The sequence below is a fragment of the Thunnus thynnus genome, chromosome 17 (genome assembly GCF_963924715.1).
Source record: "Thunnus thynnus chromosome 17, fThuThy2.1, whole genome shotgun sequence".
Lineage (NCBI taxonomy): Eukaryota > Metazoa > Chordata > Actinopteri > Scombriformes > Scombridae > Thunnus > Thunnus thynnus.
Genome location: NC_089533.1, coordinates 6,199,202 through 6,220,240, shown reverse-complemented (window position 1 = coordinate 6,220,240; position 21,039 = coordinate 6,199,202). Strand labels below are relative to the sequence as shown.

Below are 21,039 nucleotides of genomic sequence, written 5' to 3'. Positions count from 1 at the left end.
CATCCGTTGGTGAAGCAGTTGCGTCAAGTTAGCAATAGTGTTTACGGTTATAGCGGAAATAAATATATATAGTTAGCGGAAAGAAGTAACAAATGTTGATAACTATTTAAAATAAATATATGACATGTACTTCTATATACTATATACTATATATACTATAATTTCACTTTGTTGTTACCTTACAAGCTCTGAAACATGCTACGAAGCTGTAAGTCTCACCGGATGTTGAGGTTGTATCATTGCTAGCTTGACGTCACTCAAAGAACAGAAACAAAACAAATTCTGTTTTGTCACAATTTGGCCTAAATTGTGAACGAAATGGGGAGATATAAATGTGCCTACAACTGTGAAAGCTCCAGCGAATCAGATGTGAAGTTTTTCAAGTGAGTATTCAATGTTTGTAATCAATTTGTCACCCAAAAAGCAGATTTTTTGACGTAACTAAGATAGTTAAGCTAACTAGCTAACATACTAACTAGCTAACATAAGTATTATGAATCACGTTCGCCTGTTATTAGTGTTTGCTGGCTTGGTTTTCCCGGTTCGTCGCTATGTTTTATTATTAAAAAACGATAAGATATGAACCGTCTTCCAGAAACAAACTATTTGTCTGTCTGTGCACATGTGTTGAGTTGACTTGTGTTCAGCTGGGATGTAGTTTTAGTTATTTACTGATGGAAATACACATCTTGGCGAGTTGTTTTCATTAGACTTTGAGAGATACTATCATGAAACAAACATTGGTATTAATAGTGCAGTAAATATATATTATACCCTCTTACTGAAGAGTATTTAATTTTAATAGCTGCCTGAAATAAAGGAAATGGACTGGACTTTTATCCAGGTTGATCTTACAAAGCATGTTTATTATACTGCAGCCTTTTCTTTTTAAATACTTTATTGCAAGAGTGCATTTTACATAGATTTGCATTTGCTTACAGATGATAGTGTTCATACGTCTAGCATTCTTACAATATTTATATATTGTATAATGGAAATAAATAATAATAAAACAGTGAATCAGTAGTATGATATGCATACATATATACACATATACATACAGTACATACATACACACATACAGGAAAAAATAAATACATAAACAAAACAAAGAAAAAGAAACAAACAAGCTCATGATTAACTCATTAATCTATGTTGAATAATCCTTTGATCCTTATATTTAACACTGATTGTATTACATATTTTACTTGTCAACCTTGTTTTACAAATGTTTTCATTCAAACTTGAGAAGCTCACCCTCTGGGGCTGTAATAATCCTGGTATACATACAAGAATATTACACTGAACCTCAAAATCAATAATCTGGCAATTATTAGAGCAACAAACATGCAAAAAACAAATTGATATTCCTATTACATCCAACACAGGGCCACACTGTCGTGGATGGTGTATACCAAATATTGATTTCTGGATTGGAATATTTTGAAGTAAATGTTTGACGTGTAAAAAGCTCTTTTCATGTGACTAAACAAAACAAAACTGCTAATGAAGGCAGGAGAGCTGGTCTGTGTTCACTGTGTCCTCTGAAAACAATGATAATCACAGAAATGGAAATGATTGGCAGTATTGATACCACACATCTCTAATACATACATGTATACATACAGTAGAACATTATTTCTTTACTCTGCCAAGAACTTTGACTCATATTTACACGAACCATCCCTCAGTCGCTATTGTGTGCAGGAAAATTCACTTCTTATGTAGAAACATCTGGAGCCTTCCAGTGTCAGAAACAGGCAAAATACGCTGATTTTAATGGAGTTCAGTGCAGCATTTCCTCCATTCAAGAGTAAACAACACATAGAAGAGCTAGAACTTTGGCTTGGTTTTGTTTTAACGAGATTTTTGTTACTTCAGGTTTCCGCTGTACAACCAGCGAAAACTCAGGAAATGGCTCGTCAACATGAAGTGGAAGGACTGGACGCCGACTCGCTTCTCTGTGCTGTGCAGCAATCATTTTGAGGAACAGTACATCGACCGAACGGGCAAATCTGTAACTCTTAAAGAAGATGCTGTTCCCACCATATTTTCATCCCCCGACAAGACGCAGAAAAGGAAGGTTTGTATGTAGTTACTCAGTGTCAGTGGAGCATTTGAAAATAGAAAATGTTTGACAGTAAAATCCCTTTTAATAGGTCAGTGGCTTCATTTAAAAATCCTCTTTATCTGTATGTGATAATTCACTTAAATTTCACTTTCTCCCTGATTTAGGCTTCCATCACTCCAAGAAGTAAGAGATATAAGGTGAGAGCATATTGTATTTATACTTCTGTTATATACTTTATAGTTTTATTACATTTAGCTGTTCAAATTCTGTGAGTGAGTAGTCATTTGTCGTTGTTTTGGCAAGTGTTTTTAGGCTCAAATAAAGAGTTTTTTGAGCTGTGACACATGCAAAGCTACTCAAGTGGAGTCCCAGAATAAAAATAAACAGCTGGAAATGAGCTGAAATAATAGATCCTCTTTTAAAAATCAAGAATATTAAGAAAAGTTCAGTCTTTTTTTTAAAGCTGTTCTTCTCTGCAATAACCGTGGAATCAGCATAACTGCTTACAGCCAGAATAAGAACTGTTTCCTTGTATTCTGAACAGTCAGCTGGTGCTAAAGCCTCACAGACGAATCCAGCTCAGTCTCCAACGACGGCTCCTGCCAGAGCAAAGCGCAGCGTCTCGAACAAAGAGCTCAGCCAGACAGAGGAAGAGCCTCCAGGGTATGTTACTTCTAGACGGGGAAACACCAGTCTGTATTTTCCTGTTTTACTACCATTATGTCATAGGGATTTTTTGTGATCTTCTACTCATATTTCTTTAGTGTAAACAAGCCACTGAACACAAAAACAGTGGAAAAGTTATAATAATGCAGGTGTTTGCTACTAAATCTCCAGGACATGTTCCAGGTCTATATTTTTTTTATTCCGGGCTCTACTTTTATATCTTTTCATGGTTTACAGTTCAAAAAACTGATGTATCATATGTATTGCATTACATTTGTTCATAATTGAGCTGTTGCCTCATTAATTTCTTGTCATTTTCTTGTTTTATCATCAGAGACAAAGATCCAAAAAAGACTGATAAGTGGAGGATTATAGTAGATGAAGGACTGATGAAGATTGAGTCATTTCCACATTTCTTCCATGGAGATTACTGTGTACCTCTGGTAAGCAGCTGCAGACACAGACTGTCTGTCTGTACTGGAACACTCAGAACTTCATATTATAGAAACCCCTATTTTTTGTTCCCTGGTTCATCCCTGTAAAACAGATTATTTGATTAGATTTAGAGTTCATATACAACAGATGAATTTAAAATACTGTGACAAGACAAGTGTATCATCATACCAGACTTAGATACAATCAGTGATTCAATAAATTTGGGATCTTTTTAGTACAAATGTTAAGTTTTAAAATGTATTATGGTCATTAGGCAAATCAAAAGCCTTGTGTTATCAGATGTTTACTATCAAATATGGTGATTTCGTGTTTATATTAAATTTGTCCATTTGTCTGTGTAATTTTTCACATTGACCAACAGGATATTCAGTGGGCTCCAGATGGTGATGATAACAATGATAATGTAAGTAGGCAGCATGTTTTCAAACTGTAGTATTTTGTCTTTTATACTTCGACTTCTATATTTTAAAGTGTTTTAATCAAATGCTCTTCTGTCCTTTTCACAGACAGACTGTCAAGATCCTGATAACGTAATAGAGGTAAGCACATTACGACATGATTACTTAAAAGTGTTGCAACAAAGCTACATTAAATGCAAACAAAAGCAACTTGGATTTTTATTGGCAGGTGAAAGAACCGTGGCAGTGGCTCGGTCTGGATGTCAGGGGACCTTTGCCGCAAACACAGAACGGACACAAATACATTTTGACCGTGACAGACTACTACTCCAAGTGGGTGGAAGCTGTGCCTATGCAGATGTGCCTCCCTTCTCATGTAGCGAAGCACGTCGCGGACATCATCGCCCACTTTGGCTACCCGTTCAGAATCCTCTCCAGACTGCCTCATGACATAGTCCACAAAGTGAGTGCACTCATATCGTTGTAGAGAATAAAGGGGACATAACATGCACATTTTCAGGTCTATATTTTGAACTTGCATGTTTAATGTAGACATCTGACATTATAACAGGATAGAAATCACAGAAAATCACAAAAAACATGTCATGTCCTCTTTAATTCCACCCTCGCTCAGTTGATCCACCAGCTTGCTAAGAACTACAGCTCCCATGAGCTTTAGACAGAATACCAATGGCTCCAATGCTGCCTTCATGTGATATTGGAATTACTGTAATTACCAGTTTCTGACTTGTGAAAAGCTTTCACATCCAAGTTGTAATTATGACTGGAAACTAAAAGCTTTGATATTTCTGACTAGTCGTTTTAAATACAAAAGCTCCTGAAAACCAAACAAAAATAGATGCCTTACATCAGCCAAAGTCTGTCGTTACAGGTTATTAAACCCAAATTTAATTGATATAATGCTATATTGTCAATGCACAGTATTTTTAACCCTCACAAGACCAACTTTGCAATCATACAACCATCTTAAGTTGTCAGCAAACGTGAACATTCCCAAGTCTTAAACACAGGAGTCTTTCCTATCTGTGTCATCTGTCCAATATGATGTGAACGTGACACAAGACTCATGTCGAATACTAACAAAACATTATATATCAGTTAAACTAAACTAGGTGCTTGAATGTTACTATGCAGCAGTAGACCGCAAAGTTTTGAATATGGCCAGAAAACAGCAGGAACATGTTTTCAGAAAGACTGAAGAAAGAAACTCTGAGGAAACCCACAGAGCTGCCGTAATATTGATAAAGATGTTGTAATATTGTGTCTGACATACATGATGTACTGTCATTATATTCTCACGCTAGATCAACAGAGAATTGAAAGACCAGCTGAAGGTCACCGTCGCTCTCGTGGTCTATCATCAGCAGACCGGCACTGCAGATTTAATCACACAGCAGCTGATTGACAGGTCTGTACTCTGTGTTGTAGGTGTATCAATGTATTATTTGTAACATTTGTACATCATATTTTACAGCCACGTTAATTATGACGCTGTTAAATTGACGAATGACACTATGCATGACATGTCAGGTAATTGTTAATTAAAAATCTCTCATCACGCCTTCATGTAAACGCTGTAATGTTTCTAATTGCTGCTTCCCAACAGGATGGTGAGTGATCTGATAGAGGAACACGCAGCCGACTGGGACGTCTACCTTCCCGCCAAGGTTTTCAGTCTGTGCTTCAAAGAACATTCAAAGACTAAGGAGAGGCCTTTTTCAATGCTTTGCTGTAGAGGACTGGAGCCCGTACAGTCTCCCAGGGGTCTGAATGTACGTCGTTAAAGGTTTGAACGTTTTAGTTTTGATGAACCTTTGTTTACATATTAAAAATGACCTTTGTGTTCTCCACCTCTCTGTCCCACAGTTTGCCTACTCCAAGATCCAAGAGAGTGCTTTCGTGGTTAGATAGATATTTAAGGTGCATTTTGAGTAAGTACATCCCATATATTAGTATAATATTACACATTTTTCTGGAGTTTGTGGAATATTTAAGAACATTTTAAAGGTGTTTTTCAAGAAAAATAATGTTTGTATATTTGAGAATATCAGAGAATTTTACATACAACGTGTCTCACAGTATTATTATTTTTCAGGTGAATTGAAATGGAAACCAGACGTGGTTACATTAACAAACTGGGGACGAAGGATACTTCTTGGTACTGGAGGCGCTCTGACCCAGTTATGGATTGTAATGGAAATGCTGGACTTCGTGGGAACTTGGCTAGTATGAACAAGATGAAGACTTTGTTGACTGTTGACTGGACACTTATTACAGATACAACTGCAAACGTCTACAGCATCCTCCGCAGGATTAATTGACATTTTCAACCTGTTCATTCCAAAGGATGTCGGCTTTTACCCGTTTTTCTGTCCATCAACTCAGTGCAAGACAATTATCAGTCTTGTGTCATGTTTTTGGATGTAATACTTTATTTCAGGTATTGAAATTCTACTTCAGTGAATTGAAAAGAATCTCAAAAACATCATTATGACTGAGCAGGATGCTGGAGCAGGAGCTCAGTCGATGATTTCTTTAATAGTCATGACCAAACGTTTTTAAAGCTTATGTCATTTGGGTTTGAGCAATATGAGTCTGATAGATCAGGAGTTTTGGGTTTGTGTTTGCGGAGCTTTACTCTCCAGACAGTTGAGGCATTTGATCTGGTGAATATAAGTCTGCTGTTCCTCGTTGTTTGTTGTCATTTTTGTCTATAAAATGTAAAACATGAACAAGAATAGCTGTGATTATTAATGCAATATGCAAACTGAGACAACAAAAATACTCCTGTGTATCAACGTGTACTCAAAATAGGAGTGACGTGTCAGTATATAGTTCATAATTAGAGCACCACAACGTGATTTCAGCTTTAAAGATTCAGTTTATGCTGTGTCAGACTTGACACAGGAAAATTCCAGTGGTGCAAAGACAGGTTACTTCCTCTTTTCTTTACAGATTACAGTGTTAAGGTGAGAAAAAAAAAAATACTACACACGCAAGTGTTTTGAAATGCAAACCACTAAATGGACAGATTTGGTACATTTTAAACAATGATTTTAAAAGACTAATTGTTTAAAGATGGTAAGACAAGTGTGTGTATATTTTCAGGTGTCTTAACTCTTCCTGAATCACGTTCTTTATAGTCGCCTCTGAGCAGCCAAACAAGCCACAACATCATAAATATAACTGAGAAAGACAATTTCTGATGGTGTTATAGCAGCAATGGGTTCAACTGTGGACCAGTTTTTTCAGGATTTTTCATTGTGGGGCCGTGAACCAGTGCAGTGGAAAGGCAGGTCTATATGTTTTATTTATTTCTTTTAACTCATTAGATGTTCTGGCACCAAAGGTGAAAAGCACAACTCTTGTAATCCTGTGTACTAAATGCTTCTGGTCCCAGTCAGCACTCAGGCAGCAGATTTATGATTTAATTGTGACTGATTTCTAACTTTTTGGCTACACCAGATAAGAGCATTACAGTAGTCCAGCCTGTCAGATATTAAAGTGTGCGTTAATCTCTTTTAGTCGCTCATATGGTCGTAATTTGGTTGAGATGATAAAAAGAAGCTTTAGTGACAAACCCCACATGAGCCTTAAAGTTCAGTTCTGAGTCAAAGATGACACTGAGGTTTCTGGCCTTTGGGCTCGGGGTAATTCCTAGAGAATTTAGTGTTGTGACCAGTTTCTCTCTCTGAGTCTCAGATATACAGTAATTAAATTTCACAACAGGAGAAGGAAGTGCTGCATGGTTCTGATGGCTCATACGACAGGTGCTCTTCAGTAGAGCAGGTGAAAACACACACACACAAAAAAAACAAAATCCAGGAAGTCTTGCTGAATATTTGTCCTAAAGTGGTGCAGACGACCATGGAGAAAAACTAAGGCACTCCGTCTTCATCAGGGTCAGGTTCAAACTCTGATGAAGATGGAGTGCCTTAGTTTTCAGAGTTGATACGCGTTGGTCTGTTTGATTGACTATCCTCAAAGAATACATTTATTATGTTATTTCACCTAAAGACAGAGTGCCTTAGTTTTTCTCCATGGTTGTCTGCACCACTTTAGGACAATTATTCAGCAAGACTTCCTGGATTTTGTTTTTTTTTTATACAGTAATTATAGTCAGCTGAATTCAATGCATTACACTGTGAACGCCCTCGCTGTGTGGTATGTTGAGCCCCTTTTTCATTTTTTCTTTCCACTGTGTGTTTTCAGTATAAACATAAGATGAATGTGTTTGTTTTTTTCCCTCCGGCTCTGTCATCTCCTCTGCTCGAGGACAGTGAGGTTGTCGGTACACATAAACACAAACATCCACCATGTTCCTACATTCACACACAAACACATACACTGTGGTAAGGACGCACTCGTTAATCTATGATCATTTCTAATAGCATCTAAATTATGATGCTTTTGGGAAACACCTCTCTCAAAAAAGTTTGTAAGATGGATTTTTACTGTTTCATCAGGGGGCCAAATATTTTTGCTGCAGGACCAGATTTGGCCCTCGAGCCACTATTTCCCTACCACTGGTGTATAGTTTGTGGCACCTCGCCCTGATTTGTTCTCGTCTCAGCTGCTGTGTGGATTCAGCTGTCGTGCTCTCTATGGTGACAGCTGTTACCAGGCTGAGAGGAGGAAATGAAGTCCTCCCACATAAAAGACCCAGCCAGTGAAAAGAAACACACCTGTTAGTTTCACCGCGGAGGGAGACATGATGAAGCTCTGTCCACTGCGGTTAAAAGGGTTTTGATCCCACAGACCTGTAGCTGCTGAATCCAAAGGGAGGAACGAAGCTCCATGAGAAACCAGAATATTTTAACTGATAAGTTCTTTGTTGAATTGAAAAACAAACAAACAAAAAACATATTTGCTTGTATGTAAAAAAAATCAATATTTATGGACAAAGTAAATAGATGAATAATACTAATGCTAAAGAAAGTAGGGGGTAGAAAGAGAACAAAACCAGAAAAGATAAATAAGATAATAAATATGCAAGAATCATTATGACTAAGCAGGATGCAGGATGCTATATATGTATGTATATATATATATATATATATATATATATATATATATATATATATATATATATATATGCATTTTGTTAATTTCTATGAAGAAAACAACTAAATATAATTATTATTCAAGTTTATATTGTTATTTAAGATATAGACTTAATAGAAATCTCACAGTGAAGACATGAACACAAGCTATATTCAAGAGCCTTCTCTCTCTGCTAAATAGCCTTGCCCTGCATTAGAAAAGTACACAATTAAAACAACCAAAGAGCTAATAGGTCAATCGCCAAGCATCAGAGAGAACAAAAAACTGAAAGATGCCAATTAAGTATATATGGTGGTTAAAAATGAAATAAACAAATAAATACAGACAGAAAATTGTATAAAAAGTTCCCAAAATATCAGGAAGAGTCATCTCTGATGCACTTACATGAAATAATCTGCTCAAAATTCATTTAAATTGCTGGTTTTACACAAACTTCCTGCAGTTACTGTGTTCACTATTTGGGTTACAGTCTATCAGTTGTTCTGTGCTGTTATTTTAATGCATTAAATATAACATGAAATATCTATAAACATGAAAAAGGTTGTGAACCTATCATTTAAGGTAATAAATAAGAATAAAGTTGAGCTGCTAGACTGGACACTGTGAATGGGATCACTGTGAAGCTGTCACAGTCCAGCAGATGGCGCTAATGCGACACTTATGGATGTCAACCGTCATAAAACTAATAGTAGAAGAAGAAGAAGTTGCGTTGCCGCCATCTGCTGGCATGTGTCGTAGCTGCATGTGACGCTGCTGTGATCTCAGTTGTCGCTGTGCGGTGGAGGCGTTTTTTTTTTCTTCCCTGTGTGCAACCAACCGCAAGAAATGGTGAGTGAGGAAAACAGATACAGCTCACAATGTACTGGCCTGTTGACTCGCCGAATCTTACTTTAGTTACTCGGTAGACCTTTTTTTCTACGCGTTGAAATGTACGCTGTCAGTAGCTGAATCAGGCTTGTCACAAAAAGCGACCATATAGCATCTGATGTCTTTGTTTAGCTAACGTTGGGTAGCTTTACTTAACGTTACGTCGGTTAACGGTAACACACTTAGCTGAACATTGCTTTATAATGCTCACGACGACAGTAAGGTTAGCAGAGATCGGATCCAGACAGAAAAACAAAGATTATGTCATTGTTCTGTTTAAGTGACAGCTCAGCTAACAAACTTTGCTTTTGATCAAGTGAGCAGCTAGCAGTGAGGAAGCTAACTAGCTCGAGTTGCTAACGTTATCATCTGTGAGGCAACAACTTGGATAGAGTTAACATTTAAAGCTAGTAAATGTTAGACAGGTGCCAATACAAGCTGTGTTTAGTGCTGGGTAGCTTCATGGCCCACAGTGTCATCATAAGTTAAATAAGGAAGCTATAGTCAAGCTAACAGTTAGTTGAAACGGCTAATGTGACGTTAGCCGCAGCTAAGCTTGCTAGCAGCTGCCGCACTGAGGGGCTTTAAATGCCTCGATGCGGAAATTAATGTAACGGTAATGTTTGAGGATAGAGGTTGTTCTCTATTAACCTAAAACTTCAGTCTGTCAGCTTATTAAACTGTTGTCACTGTCACATTTTCCATAACAGCTGCTACACAGTTTAACCTGCCATATTTTGGCTGTTATAGCTACTTAAAATGCTTAACGGGGGCTTTATACTATATAATTTGAGTTAAACAGGTTCACAATTTTTCTAGTGTGGCTTAAAACAACAGTCAGTTGCCAATATGAAAACTGGAAGAGGTTTTTCTCGCTGTAATCATTCCTCCTGTTCATACTGGCTATTGAAAGATCCCCTTTTAAGGACCAACAATAAGACTGTAACGTTGAAAGATATCTACTTGATTTGACTCATGTGGGCGTCTGAAGCTTCATTTTATCTTCAGATAAACTTTTAAATACATTTATGCACAGAAGGAGGACTGTAGATTTTGTCCCCCTTCACTTACATTGTTAGGGATCTTCTAATGGTCAGTATGAACAGGAGGAATGATTACAGCAAGAAAAACATGTTTCAATGTTCATTTGGGCTCCTGACTGTTGTTTTGAGACAGACATGAAAAATTGTGAACCTGTCTTTTTAATGTTTGTTAAAAGTTTTATCACTGTATGTTTGATTTTAAACTTACCATATGCTCTTAGTAAAGCAAGACTCTAAGCCTTGTTTTTAGAGCTTCAGCAGACTGTACATCTGTTATACCGCTGGTTTGCATTATCATGAAATATTCAGACTACATAAAACAAATTCATCAAGGACTTTGTTTTTAGGCTTTGCTTGGGCATTTCCTTTTGTGTGGTGGGTCAGTGGTTCTAGTACTGTTGTGTTTTGATTTAAGAAAAAAAAAAAACTGAAATAGATGGCACGCAGTCGTCATGCTTTCACTTTAATTGATCAAATGAGCAAATGGCAAAGCTTTCATCTGGTGCTGTCAAGTATCAGTCGATTATTCGATTTATTGCCAACAAGAAAAAAGTCCAAATTCTCAGATTCCAGCTTCTCATATGTGAATATTTTCTGGTTCCTTTAGTCCTCTATGACAGTAAACTGAATATCTTTGGGTTGTGGACTGTTGGTTGGGATTAAACAAGGTTGCATCTTGGGTTTTGGGAAACACAGATTGACATTTGTCACCATTTTCTTACATTTTATGGGCCAAACAACTAATCAATTCATTTGAGAAAATAATCGTTAGTTGCAGCTATAATGTCAAGAGCCACTTTCCGGAGCTTTTACCACAGAGACGAGCAGTATTGATTTGTGTATTAAAGTTTATCTTTACACCAAACTGAGCTTTATTCCCTTGCGGGGTATATGGGTTTAGGATTAGGGCTGCAACTATCCATTATTTTCATTATTGATTAATGTGTCGATTAATTACTCAATTAAGCAATTAGTCCGTCAATTAAGTGTCAGAAAGTTGTGAAAAACGATGATCACTGTTTCCCAAAGCTCAGTATGCAACCTTAACTGTTTCGTTTTGTCCACAATCCAGAGATATTCAGTTTACTGTCAGAGGACTAAAAAAAATCATGTTTAAGAAGCTTAAACAAGAAGATTTTGGCATTTTTTTCTTTAAAAAATTACTCAAAATGATTATTAAATGATCAAAATAGCTGCTGATTAATTTTCTGTTGTTCAACTAGTTGTTGCAGCTCTACGTGGGATAGAAAACAGGATTTCATCCTAGATACTGTTTTAGTTTTGGTTGGTTGTTTTTAAGCTTTGGAAGAAATCTAATTGAAACAATCCAACATCACAACATGAACGAGTCGTTTCAGGGAGAAATATGAGCTTTATGTCAGAGGCTCTGTTCACACCTGGCATTAACATACATCCCGGGTCATCTGATCACAAGTGGACAGCTCTAAGTACGTCAGTTCACACTTGCGTCTCCAGTGACCACTTGTCATCGTATCTGACTTCCCAGTTCCACACACAAATAAACACTTACATGATTTCCCTTTGCAAAGACCGAATACGTTGTTGTTTTAACTGGCGGGTTAAGTGCCTAATCTGTCAAGAGGAGGAGGAGGAGGAAGAGGAAGAAGAAGAACTTGCATGCAGGCTAAATCAAAAATCTTGGGGGCCAGATGGAAATCAGACGACGTGTTTTATGTCTCACTGCGTCCTCAATGTATCTTAAGTACATTCACACCTTTACTTAGAGCTGTCCGCTCATTTTAATGTCAGGTGTGAACAGTGCCTGAGAAAACACTGTTTACCTGTTAAACAATTCAGTTTTTCTGATGTGAATATTCATCATTTCCACTCATTCCTTTGTCATTCAATGTTACTCCAGGACGTGTTTCTAATGATTCGACGTCACAAGACGACCATCTTCACAGATGCCAAAGAGTCCACCACAGTCTACGAACTGAAGCGTATTGTGGAAGGCATCTTAAAGAGGCCACCTGAAGAACAGAGGCTTTATAAGGTAAAAGAAATCATCGAAAAATATCTCTGATGGGAGGGAAGTTTAGGCTGGTTATTGATTTGTCAGTAAAAAAAAAATTCCATACAGTCAGGGTGTGAGCTGCCTGTAAACTGTCTGATTAGTAAAAAACAGTAAATGGACCATATGCATACAACTAAGGATTTCATTGCTTTCAGATAACACAGTTGATTTATCCCAGATATTTTGTATTTACTCCCATGATTAGACCCATCTTTCAGATAAAACAAATGCTGTTATTTTAAAATTGTTTAATATTGCTCAACATATCAAATCAGAAAGATAAGCCAGCTCCAATAAAGGCGAGCCCCACAGCTTCAATATATTTATGTGCAGCAAAGACAAAAACCTCATTTTCATTTATTTAACTGCCTCATAAGGAGCCGTACGCCCACAGCAGCAACTCAATATTCCGGTGAACTTTTGAGCCTCGGCCTCAGAGGAGGCCTGAAGTTAAGTCAGTTTGTTGTTGTTGTTGTTCATATCTACATGTTGATGAAACATGTCCATGTAAGTTTAGAGCAATATCAGAACCCACACTGTCTGATTTGAGCAGAGTGCAGCGGTGGGTGATACTGTGAGATGATATAAATGTGTCTATATTATTACGTTTCTCTACACTGTTAATACCAGTTAGCATCTCTTTTATATCTATAGTTGTATCAGACTTATGTGGGCAGGACAGCTGATGGGATTCTTTGGAGTTTTGTATGCTTTCAACTCACTAGATGTCATAAAAAGTTTCTCAATTGATTCTCTAGAAAATTTGAGGTTACGATATGTAAAATAACTTTCATGTTTGTCATACGAGATGCAGGATTTGATCCGCGTTGCTCACCCCTAACAGACTGTTACAAAGCCAAATGCTAAGCTTGGACTACTTTCTTTTTAACCTTCAGCCTTTAATTTGCCTTAAAGTTTCACTTTCAAACTTTCAAAGACGTATTCTTCCTAACAGCGAGCTGTGCGGTCTCGCTGAGTCCTCACTGATTTTCCACTCGTCACAAAACCTGCTGCAACTTGATCTCCTGACTCTTCAGACGTCTTGGACATCATCACTCTGAAAGGGCTGATAATGTTTAGACTGTTTAGTGTGAGAAGTAAAAAAAAAAGTTGTGTATTAACATCTGCTCTGTTTATGTTTTGTTGACCAGGATGACGTGCTGCTTAACGACAGTCAAACTCTTGGAAATTGTGGCTTCACAAATCAAACAGCCCGACCCCAGGCCCCGGCCACAGTGGGATTAGCTTTCCGTCAGAGCGGTAATTAGTTTGCCAATATTTGTCCGTGTTTACTTATGTTATCAGTCTGAGCTGATAGGGCTGTTTCAAACTTTCCTGCTTTGATTTACTTTCAGTTCCTCATAGAACTCACTCAGACTTCTCTCTCTCTCTCTTTCTCTCTTCTCTCTCTCTCTCCCCTCTTGTCACCGTCTGTCTCTGTCGTTCTCTCAGATGATTCATTCGAGCAGCTGAGGATCGAGCCCTTCTCCACTCCCCCAGAGCTCCCTGACGTCATGAAGCCCCAGGACTCGGGCAGCACAGCCAACGAACAGGCTGTACAGTGAGAGAGAGACAGAAAGAGAGAGAAAGAGTGAGAGAGAGAGAGAGAGAGGGGGAAAAAAAAACGAGAGGGACACGAGAGGGAGGACGCACCAAGGGGGGAAAGGGAGGGGAAAGGAGAGGAGGGGGTTGAATTTTTTTTTTTTTTTTTTTTTTTTTTTTTTGGGAAGCGATGCCTCAGCGGTTGAGTTTTCCCCTCGCGGACGACAGATCTTCAGCTGGGGCATAAACAGTTACAAACACGGATTTTCCCCTTGTTGTATATGTGAGGGCGGGGTTGGTTTCAAAGTGGTTCATTTATCCTGAAATCGGTGAACGCATGCTAGATAAATTGATAATTTCACACAAGACCCTTCAGAGATAACCTGACGGACTTGTCACGACACTGTCAGTCATCCATGGGATTGGTAAAGGCTGAACATAAAGAATTGTACCTCGTATTTAATTAATTCTAGTCTTTATTTGGGGTAAGGTTAACGCTGCCTTACTTGTGTTTTTTTTTTTTTTTTTTATTATTTTGCTGGCTTAAATGTGGGAGTTAAGGTGTGACATTTTTAGGCTTTTATGTTTGTGTGTTTTTCTTTATTAAACTATTACTAGGATTTAACATGTTTTTTGGTCTTTTGGCCTGGATGTGTGTGTGTGTGTGGCGACAATAGCTAGGAGTTTGTGAATTTCTTAAGTTACTATCTGTATTTCAAGAAACTTTTTTGAACAATATTGAATCTGAAATAAAAAAAAAAAATTAAAAATAAGAGTCACTTTGTTGGCAGAAGATCCGGCGTTAAAGATGAGCATTTCCTGGTACTTTACCTATCAGTAGTTGTAGTTTCATAGCTGCTTACAGAAGTTACTGAGACTTGAACGCACTCAGCTGCGGGTATCTCCCAACACACGTAACGCTGGCGTGGACCTGGTGTTGAAATGACTGACAGGTAGAGCAGCAATCAAAAAAAATGGATAAGTAGTCATTATTGATCCTTTTTTTTTTTTTTTTTTTTTTCTTACCTCACTAACAAAAGGTAGGAACTAACCAACTTTCCTCTCCAGTGTTTGATTGTAGCACATGACATCTTGGAGATGTTGAGGAGATCTTGTTGACTTTTAATGAACGAGGCCTAAATGTTTATAGTGAACATAAAGTTAAACAGGTTGTATTTGTGTGGTGAGTTATGGATCTGTGCCTGTGATCAGCAGGCTGCACATTTAACCCTCCATTACCCCTCCCACCCCCCACCCTCCCCCCAAGATTCACTACTCCCTTTAGTTTTTAGTTCATGCTGCAACGTGTGTTTTATTATACACCATTAATACCTTAATACACATTGTTTTCCTACAAATTAAAGGAGAAATGAACTCATCTGCACATCGAAACGTGAAGCGTAACACAGGATCTCATGGTCAAGAAAACTACAATTTAAAAAAAAAAAAAAAAAAAAACATAAATAAATAAAAAAATCCTCCATTATTCACTTCAGGGAGAAGATCTTCTGACCTGAGGGTGTTGAATGAAATTGTTGACATTAAGTAAACAAAAAGCATTTGCAAATTGAGGCTGTTAAACAGTGGGACGTGATCAACAAGTTGCACTTGTAACTGATTTAACATTAAAACAACTGTTTTTCACCTGTGTGCACTCTGGTGTATTTTTTTTTTTGTATGCTTTTGTAGTCAGTGGTAAACATATTGACACAATATAATATATTTTACACACACTTTGACACATTTGAAGAACAATCAGTCATTTTTAAATAGCAGCTGTTGTCTCATGTAGTTCCTCTTCTTGTCATATTCTGCTGAATTAAAGTCACTGTCATATATAATAACGTCAGCTAAAAAAGCCCAAATTTTATGGTTCCAGCTTCTCAAATGTGAATATTTCCTGGTTTCTTTAGTCTTTTATGACAGTAAGTTGAATATCTTTGGGTTGTGGACAAAACAAGATGTTTGAGGATGTCATCTTGGGCTTTAGGAAACACAGATCGACATGTTTCACCATTTACTAGATCAGGGCTTTTCAAAGTCTGAGACTGTGAGTGTCCCCTCAGACAAAGCTTGGAAAAAGACGCCCCCTCACCCTCCCTTTAGTTTACTTAGTATTGCTCAATTCCTGGATGCCTAAGGGATCATGATTGTTATTTGGTCCCATAGACACTCAACAATTGAGCTAAGATAGCCTGATATTGTTGTTTGACATAACTTCAGACTACACTAAATACATAAAAAAAGGTGTGTCTGAAGGCATTTATTAGTTTCTGACTCTGGGAAAGTGGGAAAAACCTTAAAATTCCCCAAAACTATTTTATCTCTGAACTATTAAACCAAATCACACACATTTAGGTTATTCTACATGATCTCCTTTTGATAACTAATGTAATATTTGCCCCCCAGTTTGAAAACCTCTGTTCTAGACCAAATGACTATGCGATTAGATGAGAAAATAATTGACAGATTAATCAAAATGAAAATAATTGTTAGTTGCAGCCCTTAAAAATTTGTGACGCAACAATTTGCAATTGTGTTACTTTGCTTATATTGAGATAATTGGTAATAACTGTTAAAATATGTAATTATATTTGACAAGTCAAAACAATAAATCATTTGGTCTGTAAAATATCACAACAAATTCTGAAAAATGGCAAACTGAACACTTGAGACCCCAGCATGACGTTTTCAAATAGTTCAGCAAAACCAAAAGATATGAAATATACAGTGATATGAAACAGAGAAAAGCAGCAGATCCTTAAAGTCCCCTTCCACTCAATGTGTTTGTTGTCCAGGATTTTTAATGAGGGAGAAGGAGTAGATATCATTTTAAGGATTTTAACAAGGTAATTATGTGTTTTTGTGGGAAAAAAAACATATCAGACTCACATTATTGTTCCAAGTTCTGAGTATTTTTGTATGTCTTAATAAATGCCTGGAGGGGATCTTTAAATATAAGACACTACAACCAGAGACTGCACTTTTTTTGCTTAATAAATGATTTTAACGATTAAGCAATTATACAAAAAAACAAAAACAAAGTACAGCTACAGATTAATTTTTTGTCGGTCAAGTAATTGTTTAATCAAGTACTTGTTGATTATCTAAGCTCAAAATGGCTGTTTAACAATCTATTTCAGATACAATTTTAACCACTTAGCAAACCTTGACTGAGTTATGTGCTCGCTGTTCCTGAACGTATCAGAGAAAACGTTGAACTCTCCGACAGCACTTGAAGGCAGCAGACGTTAGCTGTCTAGATGGTGATCCTAGATTTACGTAACTCTCGCGATATTTGTGCACGTTGTTTCTTCATTGTGCGCGTTTTACAAAAATAATCATGTTGTATGACGTGACAGCGCTGTGGTTAAGGTCTGGTTAGGTTTAGACACAAAAAACTCGGTTAGAGTTCGGGAAAGATCATAATTTTGTTTAAAAAAAAAAAAAAAGATCAATCTCGCGAGAGTTTTCGCGGCGAATCGTGGGTCTGGGGTTACCATCCAGACACTACTCAGCTATATTAGCATTTTGCGGCTGCGCCGCGACACACTAATGACCCCTGTCGTAACTTAGACAAAAACAAGGGATCTAGTTGATCCATCAGCAGCACTCATGGACATCGATGATTGTGTTTTGTCGGCGGGCCGAGCCGTGCTGGACATGGTGGAGCGAGAGTGGCAGCCTCTGTCTCCGGCCGAGCTGGAGCAGCGGTTGGACCAGGCGGTGGAGGAGATCCTGGAGGCTGACCTGATAACAAAACTAAAAACTCAGCCTCCTCCTCCTCCTCCTCCTCCTCCACCACCACCTGCTGCTATATACGTCCAGTTACTGCAGGATCAAGCTAATGTGCAGCCGCAAGTTTTACACACGACCACATCCAGTCCTGCAGAGGAAGAGACAGCAGAGAGCCGAGAACAGCTGGAGACTGTAGACACAGCTGTAGTCAAGGTAATAAACTACCTGACAAACAAACAAACAAACAAACACATCTGAGACCCTAAAATAAGTTTATACATCTTTAAAAGGGGGTGAGAGCATTAAGCCACTGTTCATGAAGGGTTTAAACGTAGCAACCAGTGACTTTATGAATGGTCAGTAGATAATTTACTGATGCTTAATTGATCTGTTGTGCACCATTGTTAAAGGAGTTCACAATCTTTCAAGTGTGTCTTAAAACAACAGCAAGGAAAACATGTTTAAACGTTCATTTGGGCTCCTGGCTGTTGTTTTAAGGCAGACTTGGCAAAACTGTGAACTCGTCCTTTAATCCAGTAACAACTTTTGGGTTACAAAAAATTCCTCCAGCAGGATTTTTGGTCCTTTAATTCATCTAATGGACCATTTTACCCTCCTGGAATAACCTGTGGAGATCAGAGCTGCAACAATTGGATTTGAACAAGTTGATTAATCGATCAATAGTCAATAGAAAATTAATCAGCAACTATTTTGATAATACTGAATAATCCTTTTAGTCATTTTTTTTAAATGCCAAACATCGTCTGCTTTTAGCTTCTCAAATGTGATGATTTAATGCTTTTCTCTGTCACACATGATAGTAAACTGATCGTTGGGTTTTGGATTGTTATTCGGACAAAATAAGACATTTAAAGATGTAACCTTTTAACAGTCATTTCACTATTTTACAACATTTTACAGACAGAATGACTAATCAATTATGAAAATAATCATTAGTTGCAGCCCTAGTGGAGATTGTTGGTCAACAATTTAATGTTTTACTGCCAACTTGGAGGATTTTTTTACAACTTGGCAACCCAAAAGTTTTATTTTACTTGTTTGCAGTGCACATAAACACTTCCAGTGAGTGTTTTTCTCTCTACTGTTTACGTCTTGTATTTACATGATTGTTCTGAGTGAAACTACACTGTAAACAAAAGAGATTGCATCACCTCAATTAATCTGTTCAAGCAGCCATGTTACTGTTTTTGGGCTGCAAGGCTGCAACTAACTATTATTTTATTTTCTTTATTGATCGAGTAGTCTGTGTATGTGTAAAATGTCAGAAAATTGTGAAAAACCACAATCCAGTGTGACGTCTTCTGTCCAACTAGCACCTCAAAACCCAAAGATATTCAATTTATAATAATATAAAAGAGAGAAAAATAGCAAATTCTCACATGTAAGAAGCTGGAAACCGAGAATGTTTTGCCATTTTTGCTTGAAAAGTGACTCTGCCGATAAATTAATTACCTAAATAGTTGCAGAATAATTTTCTGATTGACTAATTGATAAATAGTTTCATCTCTATATGATCGTACTGGACTTTTTATGGATTCTTTCCAGCTTTGGGCCCAGATTTCACTGTGCTTGTGATGTTTATGCTCAATTTTACCTTAAATACCATTTAAATCTACTAACTGACTGATGTTTGGAAACTGTAAAATAATTTTCTCCTTTTTTTTTTCATTCACATTCATTCATCAGCACATCGCCGATCTGCTTCAAAGCTCCACATCTAGAGCTCGAATGGCTGGACGAGCTCGCTTATCTCTGTCTCACACGGTCCTGCTGTCCCTCACGCTGCTCTCCGAGCGCGTCAGCTACCGCTGCGTTTCCCGCCGCTTCCGCCTGGAGAAAGGAAACATCCACAGGATCTTCTTCTCTTTCTGCGAGCGCGTCAACATGCTGCAGGAGAGGCTCATCAGATGGCCGGACGGTGGGTTGACGTCAGTGTTGTTTGTGGTTTTGTTGATATCAGTGCAAAAACAGAGCTGAAAATGATAATAGTGTGTTTATTTCATCTCTATTCTCCAGGCAGAGAGGCTGTAGAGGCTCTGCTCCCACTTTCCAGTCAGCTGGGAAAAGAGAGGGAGCAGGAAGAAGAGGAGCAAAGTATCCCTCAGGTACTGGGAGTGCTGGGATTCACACGGATCCCGATCCGCCTGCCTATAGGGAAACATGACGTGGAGAGCGCAGTGCCTGAGGTGAAGAGGATGAAGAGGGAGGCCCATCCCGACTCCTGGCTCAACCTTGAGCTCATATGCGACTGCAAGGGCCGTTTCCTCCACTGCAGAATCAGTAAAGGATCAGACGTGGACAGAGGCAGCGCAGTGAGAAACAAACTCAAACAGCATCCTGAGCTGATGCCGCCCGGCTCCTGCCTGGTGGCCAGAGCCGGCTACCCGCTCACCGCTCACATTTTAACCCCATACACCACAGGAAGTCACGGACCAAGAGAGGAGCTCTTTAACAAGACGCTGGAGGCACATTTTCACATTCTGGATCAGGCCGTCGCCACGCTGAGAGCCAGATTTCAGAGACTCAGGTATTTGGATATCGGGAACTACGATCGAGCCAGAGCTGTCGTGCTGACCGCCTGCGTGTTGCACAACGTGTTTTTGGACATGGGAGAAGTGGTTCAAGGAGAGGTTGAGAAAGAGGAAGTCATGAGCCAAGAGGGAGAGGAGGAGCAGGAGGAGAATGACGAGGGCGTACGCAGACGCGACGACATCGCGGACTTTCTGTTTAAACACAATTCTGAAAGCACATGATGTGTGATGGTGTCTGTTGTTGGAGAGAATGAACATTTCTGTAAATTAAAGGTTTATTTTAACAGGATCTCTCACTGTCTGAGTGTTTCTGCACATAAACATCACAGCAATCAGATAACAGGGACATGTTTGTTATTAAAGCATTTATATTGTGTGATATATAACAGTAATTCTGGTTCATTTCTGTGGTTAATTTACCGTCGGGGATAATAATTCATGATAGGATTTTTTAGTTAATTGGAGTGGACATAGAGTTTACATGTTTATCTTTCACAGTTGCAAACAGTTTCATTTCCACTTTTAAAATGTATTTGAAAAAGTAAAATCCAAATGTAACCACACCAAATAGACTTAAAAGATACAA

General features: G+C 38.1%; 3 protein-coding genes across 3 annotated transcripts; all 3 read left to right on the top strand.

Annotated features, from left to right (window-relative positions):
* Positions 1-59: 59 nt before the first annotated feature.
* On the top strand, positions 60-6,350 carry zgc:153292 (uncharacterized protein LOC100003014 homolog). Its single transcript, XM_067616306.1, has 12 exons — positions 60-383; positions 1,882-2,083; positions 2,236-2,268; positions 2,616-2,734; positions 3,072-3,180; positions 3,555-3,596; positions 3,700-3,732; positions 3,821-4,054; positions 4,917-5,020; positions 5,219-5,384; positions 5,479-5,543; positions 5,708-6,350. Exons 1-11 carry the CDS (start codon positions 319-321, stop codon positions 5,521-5,523), a joined length of 1,152 nt encoding a protein of 383 aa, XP_067472407.1. The 5' UTR covers positions 60-318; the 3' UTR covers positions 5,524-5,543; positions 5,708-6,350.
* A 3,039-nt stretch (positions 6,351-9,389) lies between these two features.
* Positions 9,390-15,807, top strand: elob (elongin B). Its single transcript, XM_067570784.1, has 4 exons — positions 9,390-9,504; positions 12,466-12,600; positions 13,773-13,881; positions 14,074-15,807. The coding sequence occupies exons 1-4, from the start codon at positions 9,502-9,504 to the stop codon at positions 14,184-14,186; spliced, it is 360 nt and encodes a 119-aa protein (XP_067426885.1). The 5' UTR covers positions 9,390-9,501; the 3' UTR covers positions 14,187-15,807.
* A 1,607-nt stretch (positions 15,808-17,414) lies between these two features.
* On the top strand, positions 17,415-20,742 carry LOC137168259 (putative nuclease HARBI1). Its single transcript, XM_067570782.1, has 3 exons — positions 17,415-18,114; positions 19,609-19,840; positions 19,939-20,742. The coding sequence occupies exons 1-3, from the start codon at positions 17,779-17,781 to the stop codon at positions 20,673-20,675; spliced, it is 1,305 nt and encodes a 434-aa protein (XP_067426883.1). The 5' UTR covers positions 17,415-17,778; the 3' UTR covers positions 20,676-20,742.
* The last annotated feature ends 297 nt before the right edge of the window (positions 20,743-21,039 follow it).

What these genes read in the sequence shown, in the direction of transcription:
- elob (XM_067570784.1), top strand. An exon ending in AAGAACAGAGGCTTTATAAG is followed by an intron (nt 12,601 to 13,772) that starts GTAAAAGAAATC and finishes TTTGTTGACCAG; the next exon opens with GATGACGTGCTGCTTAACGA. An exon ending in ATTAGCTTTCCGTCAGAGCG is followed by an intron (nt 13,882 to 14,073) that starts GTAATTAGTTTG and finishes TCGTTCTCTCAG; the next exon opens with ATGATTCATTCGAGCAGCTG.
- LOC137168259 (XM_067570782.1), top strand. Translation starts at nt 17,779, where the DNA reads ATGGACATCGATGATTGTGTTTTGTCGGCGGGCCGAGCCGTGCTGGAC. An exon ending in TAGACACAGCTGTAGTCAAG is followed by an intron (nt 18,115 to 19,608) that starts GTAATAAACTAC and finishes TTCATTCATCAG; the next exon opens with CACATCGCCGATCTGCTTCA. An exon ending in GCTCATCAGATGGCCGGACG is followed by an intron (nt 19,841 to 19,938) that starts GTGGGTTGACGT and finishes TCTATTCTCCAG; the next exon opens with GCAGAGAGGCTGTAGAGGCT.
- zgc:153292 (XM_067616306.1), top strand. Translation starts at nt 319, where the DNA reads ATGGGGAGATATAAATGTGCCTACAACTGTGAAAGCTCCAGCGAATCA. An exon ending in GTGATGATAACAATGATAAT is followed by an intron (nt 3,597 to 3,699) that starts GTAAGTAGGCAG and finishes TCCTTTTCACAG; the next exon opens with ACAGACTGTCAAGATCCTGA. An exon ending in CTCATGACATAGTCCACAAA is followed by an intron (nt 4,055 to 4,916) that starts GTGAGTGCACTC and finishes TTCTCACGCTAG; the next exon opens with ATCAACAGAGAATTGAAAGA.